At 46.1% G+C, this 13,033-nt stretch overlaps 1 protein-coding gene and 1 long non-coding RNA gene across 7 annotated transcripts in view; one reads left to right on the top strand and one right to left on the bottom strand.

The window, feature by feature from the left end:
* The window catches only part of LOC107506816 (core histone macro-H2A.1), a 70,950-nt gene that overhangs the window by 39,157 nt on the left and 18,760 nt on the right, over positions 1 to 13,033 (bottom strand). For all 6 annotated transcript variants that reach the window (XR_004951837.1, XM_036224021.1, XM_036224024.1 and 3 more), the window contains exons 3-4: positions 1,208 to 1,314; positions 640 to 837 (exon numbers count right to left, since the gene is read on the bottom strand). Coding sequence is in view for 5 of the 6 variants with exons in the window: in XM_036224021.1 (XP_036079914.1) it covers positions 640 to 837; positions 1,208 to 1,314 (305 nt within the window). In the remaining variant the exon portion in view is untranslated. The remainder of the gene's footprint in view (positions 1 to 639; positions 838 to 1,207; positions 1,315 to 13,033) is intronic.
* On the top strand, positions 3,626 to 4,609 carry LOC107506818. Its single transcript, XR_001596018.2, has 2 exons — positions 3,626 to 4,082; positions 4,398 to 4,609. It is a non-coding gene; the product is annotated as an uncharacterized LOC107506818 (long non-coding RNA).

Raw genomic sequence — 13,033 nt, 5'->3', positions numbered from 1 at the left:
TGGTCCTAGAGCCAAATGCAATAGCTGAGAGGCAGGGCCCAGTGACAAAGGAACACACTAATGAAAGGGTTTTGCTCACCACAAAAAGATCAGCACCTAGGACCTAGTCTTAGCCCAAGTTGGTCTGGCAAGAAGGGCCTGAATAACATATCTGTTTTACTCCTTAACAAGGCAACCATTCTATAAAGCAAACTAGACTGTCCCTGCTGGACGTGCTCAGAAGGACACACAGCCATGGCAACACAACATTGATTCTGAGAGCTTCAGGAGCGAGCGAGCAGCTAGCACTCTGGGTAGGACTCAGTGGTAGCTGTCCCTAGCACAGGGCAGCTCCTATACACATAGGTTCCTTATCACAGGCGTGGGCATTCCTCTGAAAGGCCAGGCACAAGGTCCTGCCATCCTAATTTGCCTGCAGCTCTCTCCACATCCCCATTGCCTGCAGAAATCCAGTCCCCAAATTGTGTCCCAACTCTGGCCCTTGAGCAGAACTAGGTCCCCTGTAACCAGCTCCCATGGTATTCCACCCCATCAGTGGGATGAGACTTCAGGAGGAAGGAGACTCCTCCTCCCCCTACCCACTTGCACCTGCCTTGCTCTGCCCTGCCCCTCCTCACACATCCCTATCAAATCACATACCTTGGATTTCCGGGCCCCTTTCTTCCCTCCTGCTTTCTTAGATACAGGCTTCTTCTGGGATGGAGACTTGGCCTTTTTGGCGGGGGGTGGCGTGATGATGGCTTCCAATTTCCCTTTGGATCCTCGTTTCTTCGCTAGCAACTCAGGGTGGATGTTTGGTAACACCCCACCACTGGCTATGGTGACTCCTTTTAGCAGCTTGAAGGAAAATCAAAGTAGCAGATGGTTGAGCCAGACTAGTCTGCCCCACCTATCCATGTTCTTTACATCTACAAGGATGCTGACGGGACCCAGCCCACTACACAGGGAGCAAGTCCTCAGAGTCCAAGCCAAACACCTTGTTTCATCTCTGCTCTCCCCCACCCCTAATAAGACCTTTAGGAAAAACAGCTAAATAGGAACAAGGAAGCTACTAATAGTCCAAAACACAGTCCACATCATTGATAGCCAGCCAAACACCAACTCCTCTCTGCACACAACTCTCTCTTGGGCTGCATGACTGCTTAATCATGTGTCTGGAGTCGGGGGTGGGGGGAGGGTTGGGGGGAAGGCTAGGAGACCCCCGTACCTGATTTAGCTCTTCGTCGTTGGCCACAGCCAGCAGGATGTGCCGGGGTGTGACCCGTCCCTTCTTGTTGTCTCTTGCCGCATTGCCAGCCAGCTCCAGAATCTCCGCTGTGAGGAGCAGATGGGAAGAGCACATGGTCGCATTAGAGCATCCGAGGACAGGGGACATCCTCATGGCCCTGACTCATAGCGCCAGGAAAGGGCACAGGCAGTGGCTTCACGAAGCAGCTACCCTGAGGTATGAAGCTGTAGGTGGTCTTCCTGCACACTTGCAGTGGAGTCACAGAGGTGTTAAGTCAAACCCCTGGTCCAACCCCTTTGTTTTAAAGATGAAGATACAGAGACTTAGAAAGGACCGGCTGAAGGTCCCTCAGTAAGAAGTGGTAGAGCTGAGATTTGAACCTATTTCCCGAACAGGGCTGCCTGCAATCAGCACCCATGCGTCACCAGGACCAACCCCGAAGAGTCAATGGTGTGGCCCCTGAGACTGAACCATGCACCCTGAGTTTACGGGGCTTCGGGACATGGTGGCATCTTACAGGTGTTTAGTAAGTTTCTGTTGAACACCTGAACATTAATCAAAATTAGCAGAAAATGACTGGACTCTTTACCAAATCAATGCCATAAAAACATAAAATGGAAGATGTTGGGTGTAGAGATTAAAAGAGGCTAAAGAGACATACAACCAAATACAATACAAGGGATAAATCTGCCATGGGATCATTATTACAAAAAAACTAGAAAAGTCATTTGGGAGACAACCAAGGAGATCATATTATAGACTGGCTATTAGACACTAGGGAATTATTAATTGTCTTGGGTGTGACAGTGATATCACTACTCTGTAGAGAACATCTTGTTCTGAGATAACATGCTTTAGTATTTAGGGATGAAGGGTCCTGATGTCTGTGATCTACTCTCAAATAATTTTGAAAAAGTCTACAGAGTAAATTGTGGTGAAATGTTAACAGTTGTTAAATCTAGAATGTTTCTGTCAGCATTCTATAAATTTAACATTTTTCAAAAAAAAAAAAAAAAGCTACAGAAATATGAGCCTGACCATTATATTAGCTGATGCTAGTTTAGGATTTATTTACTGTCCTCTGGGACAGGCTCTCACCAGACAAGACACTACAGCCCCCAAAATGGGGAGATTAGGAAATGACCTTTGTTTCCTCCTATGTAGCACAGTTCTCCTGGTAACTGTCAAGCTCATCGCCTCTAACGAAAAACACTGAGTGTGTCAAAGTGTATCTTACAACCTTGCTTCTGCAATTCTGTTCATGCCACTGCCCTGCTGTGACATCCTTCTAGCCCACCCAGCTGGGCCCAACTCAAGTCTGACTTCTTCCTAGTACTAAAGAATTTCAAATATTCTAGGTCATGTTCTAAACACGACATGTCTCCAGCAAAGCCAAAACTCAGAATCATTATAAAAGGAAAAATCTAGCTACATGAAAATCATGTATTTAAAATTTACAATAGTACATGGTATTATTCATTGTTAAGACATACTAGTATCTGAACCCAATGCGAACACTGCTGTGTGTACAGCTGAAAAGCTGCTTGCTTGGCTACTCCTGCAAACTCTCATATTGGTAGGGGTAAAAAATCAGTCACTCCTGAATAGCAGGTACACCCCCTAAATCCATGGCAGGAATTCATTTCCTCAATAATCACCGAACTGATGACACAGGACACCAGAGGCACCTGCCTGCTTGATGCTTCCAGGCCCAGAGCCCCTCACCATGGATTTCGCATGCAAGCATCACCTGAGTAAGGCCAGGATTAGGGAAGATGACCAGTACATCTTTCAAGTTCACCCCTTTAATCTCAACAGAACTGGTCCTCACACAGCCTGTACAGGTGGGGAGAGGGCCCTCCCAGAGTGTCTGTCATTCTCCGGTGTTCACAGGGAGCACATCTGCAACACTGCTATCCCAACTACAGCCTGGGGCCTGGGAGGGAGCTAAAGCAGAAGTCTGACCTGACATGAGCACATACCCTTGGAGTAAGGGCACAGGAAAGGGCTAGCCACAGCCGTCACTGGGCTGGAGCCTGCGCAGTGCAGCAGGAAGGCTGGAGAGGGGCAGCAGGCAGCGTGGAGCTGTAGCCCGCATGGCTGACTTCCTGGCCTCCACCATCCCCTCCCCAGCCTTCCCCCACCTTCTGAGATCACAGGGAAGCATGGGCCATGAGTATCTGCAGAGCCAGAATATATAGGAGGCAGGTGGATTAAAACCTTTTCTCCATAATGTGCTAAGACAGCTTTATCTGGCTTCATTAGAGAGAGAGAGAGAAACACCCACAGTGCTGCCCTAAGCCCACCCCTCTGGCAAGAAGGCCGTTTGAAATTACAGTTTCTCAGGAAAGTGGAGGAGGCCTGTTTCCTCTTTCTGCCCAAAGTGTTAGTGGAAAGCTCTCTTCAAGAGAAGGCACAGTGACCGTTGGTGAAGGGAAAGGAGAGGAGGGATGTGGTCTTTTTATTTTTGGCAGTGCTGCTTTTTTTGTGTGCAGAGAAGATGGTGACGATGGATGCAAAGAGCTGGGGTACGGGGAGGAGGCCACCAGAACTCTGAGTGTTTGGCCCCTTTATTTGGATAGAAGATAGGCAGTATATAACATAAGAAAATAAAACAATAGCGTGGCCTATAAATAGCATCTATGGCTGAGAAATCTGAAGATCAATTCTCCGGAAATTCCCTGACTTCCAAGAGCTTTTTTGCTTTTTTTCCCTTTGAACTCTCACTCTGTGACTGAAACTTCCAATGGCCTGAGCTTCTCCCCCTGGGAAACAGCAAGGACTGTGCTCACTCACCGCTAACTCGGCGTGGATTGGGGATGCCAGACTGGATCCGCCTGGGAGTGAGGACGAGGTGGGTGTGCAGGGGCTGGGGCGGGTGTGTGCGGTGGGATGAGGAGTGTTTCCACTCCTTGGAAAGGGCTGGGCGGGGTGTCATTCTGCTGCCTGCTTCACAAAGGAGCGGGAAAATCCAGGACTCCTTCCTTTTTGCAAAATCCCAGGTCACTTTTGAACTGGCCCTCCCACACCCAATGCCAGAATGGACCCTCAGCCCTATGGGGAAGGGGGGGAGCTGTGTCAAGTGGGGAATAGAAAGAGGGGCACAGGCCCACACTCCGGCTAGCTGGGCGAGAGCTTTATCTTCAGTTTATTCCTGCATGTTTGCCAGAGAGATGGTTACCATAGTGACTCCTCTGTCAAGGGACACACAAGACTGAGCACCTCAGAGATACACCTTTTATGAGAAGTGTATGCCCGGCACCGCCCCAGCATTTACAACCAAGGAAGACGGAGGACACACTCTGCTGACAAAAGCGGGAACTCAGGGCACAAACTCACACCTTGCCAAGTATTCGGTAATACCCACCCCATTCATCCTCGGTCTGATTTTAGAAGCGGTGATCGTAAAGGGCTTTCCTGGCTAAGAGAGGGCTGCCTGCTGCAGGGGCAGACGGGAGGTGCAAAACGCCAGCAACTGGACAGTATGAGACAGTTCCCATCTGCCCTGCAGGGCATGTTCCAAGGAGGAAGAGAGGAGAGAGGGTGCTGGCCGCTGAGCAATTGGGGCAGGGCGCAGCTGCCAGAGGAGATTTCTTGATTAAGTTCCTTCCTAGTAAAGTGATCCTGGGCTATGCAAATGATAGCAAGGGGTAAGTCATGGAAGCCCGGGCTCAGGGCTAGACATGGGTTCCTGTCACTGCATCCCAAGCATATTGGGATGGGACCCCACTAGCAAGGGGGCCATGTCCTAGGCTAGGCCAGAGCTAGCTTCAGCTCTGCCAACATGAATGTACCCCCAGCCTTCCCACAGGGGAGGGTTTCCCGCAATGGATGCAGCTAGTGCTTTGGAAGTTTTACTGCGGATCTAAATACCACCCTCCCCAACCCCCACTCCGACCCCCCCAACCCCTCCTCCCCCACTCCCCCGCCTTACAACAATGGTTTAAGAGAAAAGGAATTCTGAGAAAGAGAACCAGGAAAGCACCAGACCTACGAACGCAAATCCTTCTCTCCATGGTTTCCAGGGCTCAACGCTCTCATCCTCCCTTGGAGTTTTCAGGAGCCACAGCCCTGGGGACTGTAACCAAAACAAATGGAATCCATAAGAAACCACAGGAGGAAACTGGAAAAGAGCAGTTAGGAAGAGAAGAAACAGACCCCTGACCAGGTTCTCCACTCCTCAAGCCAAGTCTTCCTGGCAGGCCAATGACGGTTTCATTTTGTTACCAATGACCAACACTGGACTGGTGCGGGGCCCAAAGTACTTGGGGTCAGTTCTGGAGAGGCCCCTCTTGTGTGGTAAAATTCCCCAATTATAAACACTGCCAAGGGGACACGTTGAATGAGCAACACTGGCTAGCTCGTGCGCTATTTTTTAAAAGAACTTTTTGTTTGCTTAAAGATCTAATTTGCAAGAAACCCCAGCATCCCCGGCTCCCACTCCAGTCTCTAGCAAGTAGTGAGCCACTGACTCCATCATGTGTAGCGACCAGCAACACGACCTTATTCCCTCCTCAGAGCAGCAAGAGCTGCAGAGGCACCCCTGGGCCCGGCATTCCCCCGCCTCATTGAGCACCATTGTTGTAAGGCCACTTGACAAAATCCTCACAGCCCTGAATAAGGACATTATTTGGCAGCTTTAGCAGCTACAGACCAGCTGTCTGAATGTGAATACCTCTGACAGGTCTACTTTCCAAGTTCACCCAGAGACTAAAGGCTTAGAGTCTTTTTCTTCTCTCCCAAACATCTTGACCTGAACCATATCCACTGTATTGAAGCATTCTGTCTATCTTCCTTCAGGGAGATGAAGTCATGGTTTGCAGAATGAGACTCCTAACAGCTAACAGGTGACTCATGGAAGCTATGCCAAACCTTGCAAAGAGCGTCAGGGGCTTCTACAGAGCTGTTTGAAGCGTCTCTTCTAACAAAAGAAATATTGAAAATAACAACCAGAAATCAAAGGAAAGCCAATGTTCACATAATCCCAAGGAGAAAACAGATATTTGCTACAAAGCCAACAACATGACAAGGAATCTGTTTATTGTATTTCTTTCAATTCATCAGGCTTCCATCAGCAGTTCACTGAGTTCAGAACTGTTTTACACCATCCCTGAAGGCCTTAACCCAATCAACCTCAATCGGAGAGTGACTGCTAAGAGTTTCCTGTGTCCTGACTGCACCAGTTTCCTCCAATTCCCTCAGTGGCCCAGAATCCACCTGCCCACGTCCCACCTTTTCAGGAGATGAGTGGCAGGGTACCCGAAGCCCACTGAGCTGTCAGCCTGGAGCTCCCGGGCCTCGCTCACAGGCCACAGCAAAGCTCTCCAGTCTGCCTGTCCCAGGTTCCTCAAAGGAACAAGGGGATTCCACGAACAAATAAAACTTAGAGCAGTAATTGAAGGTGGTGTTTTTTTTGTGCAGAGTATAAGGTATTTTGTAACAATGAGTCATTCTTGTTGCTTTTCTGCAGATGTTCCAAATCTGACAAAAATTTGTCCATTGCTGTTAAGCCCACATTACAGACTCCCTCCTAAGGGCCTAAGGGCCTGTGAGCCAGAGGTCCAAGGGTCCAGGGGGCAGCATCTGGTCAGTCTCCTACCTTCCCCACAAACTTTCCCAATAAGATAGAAACTCAGCTTAATTGGAGAGATTCTAAAGTTAGCTAATTGTTTTTTCAAAGTAAAAAATAATTTTTACATTATACCCCTTAACGAAAAGGAGATATTATGACTCTTGGCAGACATTACCTTCACCTAACCCACAGCCCAGGGCATGATTACCTTGTTTTTAGAAAGCCTTCCTCTACCGTCCCCGAATCTCCAGCACTTCTGTGTAAGCTCACCTCCTTGGCCTGTCCTCAGTGGACGGCAGGAGCCGGGGCGCAGTGGTGTGAGGAGGGACTCTGCTGTCACACTGCCTGGGTGGGAAACCCAGCTCCTGCACTTAGCTGTGAGGCTCATCAAGCCATACCTGAGCCTCAAAATGGAGATGATAATTGAGGCTTTAGGCTTGTGAGGATTAATGAGTTTCCACGTAACATGCTGATAACACTATGGTTGAGGCTATAACCACACACTTTCTTTTAAAAAGTATAGCAGGCTTGATTTCTAGAGAAGAAATTAGACTTTCTTTTCCTCAGTTTCCTCTATCAAAATAACTGATGGATAGATGGATGTGTACGAGAGCAAGAGGAGGAGAAAAGCAATATAGAAAACCTGGTGTTTCCTTCCCCGATAGTTTATTCTTTTCTGTTACACTTAACAGTTTACATGTGTTTGAAAAATGTACTTGAACCCGATTAACCTCCGTGCTGCCAGATTTGCCTTGATAGAATGCAGCATCCAAAGTGGCCCCACAGGCAGTCTCCGCCTTTGGATGGGATCTGGGGCTTTTGTCTGACCCCAGCAGGGTGTGCTATGGAAGGGGCAGGACCAAAGCCAGCTGCTGAGGCAGCATAAGTCAAGGACCCAGGAAGGAAGGTGGGAGGGGGAGGTGCTTGGGAAAAGCCCAGAGAAACTTGCTCTAACCCAGGGCCTGGCGAACAGCTGGGCAGCGCCCTCTGCCCCCACTAGTCACTTGCTTTCAAGGACTCTAAATTGAAATACAAGGAAATGGTTAATAAGTGTTTGTTTTGATATAGAAAATCACAGCCATTTGTTCAGAAAGGGGCAAACAGTCAGACATGTCTGTTGAAATGAAATGACTTGAAGAGTGTAAAGAGGAAACTCACTTAAAAAGCCCTGACGTGGTGCCTTTTCCCAGATGGCCTTTTAAGGGGGGAAACAAGTTACAGAACAGGGCGTGTGGTGGGCTGCCATCGTGCGGGGGGCAGAGGCGATACCTGCCATCTGCACGTACTCACCTAGTCAGATGTGGACCAGCTTTGCCTCCTGGGAGTAGCTAAGGGGCTAGAGCAGAGGGAGGCATTCTGCTCTACCCTCTTGTGTGCTGTCTGAGTTTATCTTGTGCACCATTTATCTTTTCAAAATGTAAAAAGTAAAATGAAAGTGCAGTAAATGCGAAGAGGCAGCTATGCTACACGTCACTCCACTGGCTTTCACAAGTACGTGTCACAAGCACCCCCTCTTGCCCTGGCATCTGTCTCACTCTGCTTAATCCAGCCTCTTGAAAAAAGCGCTCTCAGCATATGAATACTTTTTAGGTTCTTTTCATGACATTATTTTTAGAGCAATATGAGTGTCATAGGCCCCCAAGAGGGACTACCATTCTTAGGGTCATCATAATAGCCTAGCCCAGGCCTTGTCTGCCCAAGTGAATTTCTGATGCTTAAGGCCACTTGTCTAAGGATTTGTCTAAGCTGTTCTGCAGGATTCCACCTCCCCTTCACAAAAGGGGCAGTGAAAGGTCATGGGGCAAAATGCTTCTGTCCCTGCAGTCCACCCTCGGTGCCACTGAGTGACACAACCCCCAACACCAGACTGGGCACTGCCCTCCCCTATCCGAGGACTCTGTGGCTCCTCATGGTAGCCCCTCAGGCCACCTCTAGGCATTAGTGCTTCCCCCCCAGGACCTCACTTGTCCTGCTGCTGCAATAGCCAGCACCTCCGACACTGACCGGACTGCCCCTTCCCTACTGCCAGCACATCACTCCTCCTGTGCTCACACCCATCTCCTTCCTCGGCTTTCCTCCTTCAGTGACTACTTGTCCTTCCAGGCCCATTGTCACAGGGCCCGTTTTCTTTGCAAATGCCTCCAGCCTTTAGGGACCCATACCTTGTGCCCCTTGGTGATCACCTGGGAGTCTCAGGGTCTCCCCTCTCAGGAATTCAGGCTAGCCTCCTCAGGTTGTAGCTCCAATGACAGCAGCCAACCTTGGAAGAGTGGGCATATATACCATCCTGAGATGTCCAATGAAGACAAGTGAGATGCAAAGTGGACTAAGTGATCCTGAATCCATCCCAGTTCTCTCCTTCTAACTGCTAAGGTTTCAGCTCCAGTAGAGAGCCTGCAAGTCATGCTCTTCTAGAGATGCGTTACTGTGCTAAGTGACCTTGGAGAAATTATTTAAATGCTCACAGCCTCAATTTCCTCCTAAGCAAAATAGGTGGTATAAAAATTTGGTAAGTTAACAAATGTGCACTTGGTCATTGCTTGACACATAGTAAGTGCTCAGTAGGTGTTTTAGTAAACTGCTCTGTCTTTGCCTAGTACTCAAAGCACCACCACAATTACAAGCCACAATCTGAATATGAAAGAAACTGCCAGGGCCCAGGATAGAGGTGGGAGGCAAAATAAAACCAACCAAACAAACAAAAAAACAACTAATGCTACTCAAGTTAAGTACCCTCATCTTCTGAATGAACAGTAGATATTCACTTTTAGCAGTCAATATCCAGATTTATGGAGGCAATAGATAAATGTTAGCCAAATAATACCTCAGTTACCGATTACCACAAAGAGCATCAATCAGGATAGCAATGGCCAGGGAAACCAATAGATTAGCCTTTTCCAGAGGCCCTGGATTTCTAAATGGTTCCTGCAGGCAAGAAATGCGAGCTCTGGCAAGCAATGAACCTTTTTCTAGAAAGAGAACATTTATAAATGTCTTCCATAAAGACCATTCAACATATGTCCCCCCTCTAGACATTCAGGGGTGATATCAACCCTGTGAGAGGACACCTCAGCATCAGGCATCATCGCCAGCCTCTGAAGTACCAGGGAACATACACTTTCTGGCCTCTAGATAGAAGGCACTTGTTTAAAAAGGAGGAAGGTGGGGTGAGAAATGAAGGAAGAGTGAGACGAAGGGAGAGAAGGTGGGAAGCAAGGTCAGAGCTGTAGACTGGCCGAGCAGCCTGGCCAATCTAAGAAAAGTCTGTGCTGTCTTCTTGACAACCAGAACCAGAGGGGGCGGTGGGAAGAGATGGAGATGGAGGGGAGCTGGCTGTGGCTAATACCCTTTGGGTTTGTCTTCTTGCTAGAACTTATTTATAGCCCCAAAGAGTGGCTTTTTACTTTCGCGGTATTTTATGCTGGGTTGCTTAGACACAGAAGCCCTTGGGTAGGGAAAGAAATCAAGAGGACCATAAATATGTTTTATTCTGATATTTTAACAGGAAAATATTGGGAGAGAAGGTATCTGTAGAATTCCTACCCATTTCCTTCTTTTAAAGCCTTTCCTGATGGTAACCCACGGAGAGACCCTGGAATGCTGTTATTTTAATCAGCTCCTGGCTTCTTCTGTTCTTCAAGGTATAGCTGAGACATGCTCAGTGGCTTTAGTGGCAGAAGTGAGAGATCAGCCTCCTTGTTTGCCACAGACAGCTGCTCTTCCACTTGCCTCTCCTCAGGTTCAACCCATTATGTCCTAGTGTTAATCCTAATTATACTTCATTAAAAAGATCCAGGGCTTAGTTCAGCTCTCACTCTCATCCATTTCCTGGTAGAATGTGACATTACCAACACTACTTCCTCCTGAAACTCATCCTCTAACTGGTCTTCTTATCCTTCAATTAAAAAAAACTTACCAGGCAGATGCAGAATGTCAGCCTTCCTGCTGAGAGCTGAATGAATACACAATGGTAAGGGAGGGATGGGGAAGGTACAGTCCCAGCCCTGAGGTCACTAATATGGCCTCCGATATGTCTGGCCCACCACAGACACTGGATACAAATCTGCTGAAATCGACAATGATTCTTTCCATCCCCAGCACCCCTGCTGGGCACTTGCACTTGGTCAGAGCTTGCTAACTCTTTTGCAAATAGGTCATTACAGATGAATTACTAAACAAGTGAACCAGGCATTGCAGTATTCAGGCTGTGATGAAGTGCAGCTCCATTCTCCAAGGCACTGGCCTGGTTTCATGTATTAGAACAAACGCTCAGGATCCATGGCAGGCAGTGTGAACTATGAAGCTCTTATCCAAGCAGAAGCAGCCACATGATGGCCCAGGATCCAGGCAAGCCTCACTTTACAGTATGAAGTCGGGACTCAAGGTTGGCAAAGGGGACCAAGGGTGCTGGGGCAGGTTAGGGGCAGACCCACAATCCTCGGATTCTCCCAACAAAGATTTTAGCTTAAAGAGAAACGTCAGGTCTCTGAATATCACATGTACCTATTATCCTGACTCACTAATTTTTTTTTTGACATTTCATTTTCTATATTTTGAAATGAAAAGGGAAAAGAATAATATCTTTAAAAAGATATATAACATATATAAGAAACTAATAATGTTGACTGTCTCTTGAGAGAACTGGGTGTGCAGAAGAGCAGGGAGGGAGATGCGTGTTTCACCGTATGTCCTTCGAGACCATGTGAATTTTACCATTGGTATTTAATACCTATTAAAGAAAAGTACTTTCCACAAAAGTAAAAGAACAATGAAAGACCTGCCAGACATGAGAAACATATTATTAAGTGTATAATAAGACAGAGCAGTGAAAAAGTCCAGAAATAGCCCTAAATATATCTAAAAGTTTCACGTACAATAAAGGTAGCATCTCAGATTACCAGGGAAAAGATGGATTATTCAACTAATTGTGTTGAGATAACTGGGGTAACCATCGGAACAAAATTAACTTGATCCCTATCTCACACTATGTATCAGGATAAATTTCAAATGGATCAAAGTAAACGTGTAAAAACTTAAACCATAAAAATACTAAGCAAAAGCATGAAGGAATTTCTTGGTAACTTTGAAAAGAAATAGGCTTTCTGAACAATGACTCAAAATCCAGCAGAAATACTCGTAATAACTTCAGATTAGAATTATTCAGATAAATTTGGTAATCATCTCAGAATAATATATCAAACCATCACACTGTACACTTTAAATATGTACAATTATATTTGTCAATTATTCCTCAATAAGTTAAAAATGTTACTCAGATAAATATTAACTGTGTATATTTAAATTTTTGAAAATGAAGAGAAAACAAGAGATTTTAAAGAATGTCCAGATTGAAAAAAGAACCAAATGAAACTTCTAGAAATAAAAAGTATAAAAACTGAAATAAAAAATTCAATGACTGAATTAAATAGCATATAAAACACAGCTGAAGAGAGAATTAAACTGGGAGATAGTTCTAGAAGACAGACCAACAATAATTATCCAGAACGAAGTCCAGAGATTGACATGAAAAATATGAATGAGATGAACAGTTATGAAAGATGGACTGAACATTAATGTGTTTGTGTTCCAGAAGGAGAGACTATCGACACTGAATAACAGCTAAAAACATTATAGATGAAATGAAAAAATGTTCAAAAACAGACCCTAAGAAAGTTTATCACCAAAAGACCTCACTAAATGAAATTCTAAAGGACGTACTTCAATCAGAAGTAAAGTCATACCAGACAGGTCTGACATGAAAGAGCCACACTTAGTTTTGGTCACACCTTTTCCTTTTCCAAATCCAGAAGCAGGTTTTACAGTGCTGTGTGCTTTTCCATTGGTCCAAGAGAAAAGAGAACCCTTGATGTGTAATTTGTCTGTACATGTGAAGACCCAATGGCAGGAAGTTGCATATTACCCTTCAAAGGGAATTTGTGAAGCAAAAGTGAGACTCCTTGACTATTGAGGATTCCTAGGCAACGTAACTTATCTTCAAGAAAGCAGAGAGGTTTTCAACAAATGGTGCTGGAACAACTGGACATCCACAAGCAAAAAAATGAATTTAGAAAGACCTTACACCTTTTGCAAAAATTAACTCAAAATGGATCATAGAACTAAATGTAAAACAAAGAACTGTAAAACCCCTAGAAGATAAGAGGAGAAAATCTGAATCATTGTGAGTTTGACAATGATGCTTTAGATACAACACTAAAGGCAAAATACGTGAAAGA

This window comes from Rousettus aegyptiacus, unplaced genomic scaffold, assembly GCF_014176215.1.
Source record: "Rousettus aegyptiacus isolate mRouAeg1 unplaced genomic scaffold, mRouAeg1.p scaffold_m13_p_7, whole genome shotgun sequence".
NCBI lineage: Eukaryota > Metazoa > Chordata > Mammalia > Chiroptera > Pteropodidae > Rousettus > Rousettus aegyptiacus.
Note: the sequence above shows the minus strand (reverse complement) of the source record. Positions and strands in the feature narration are given on the sequence as shown.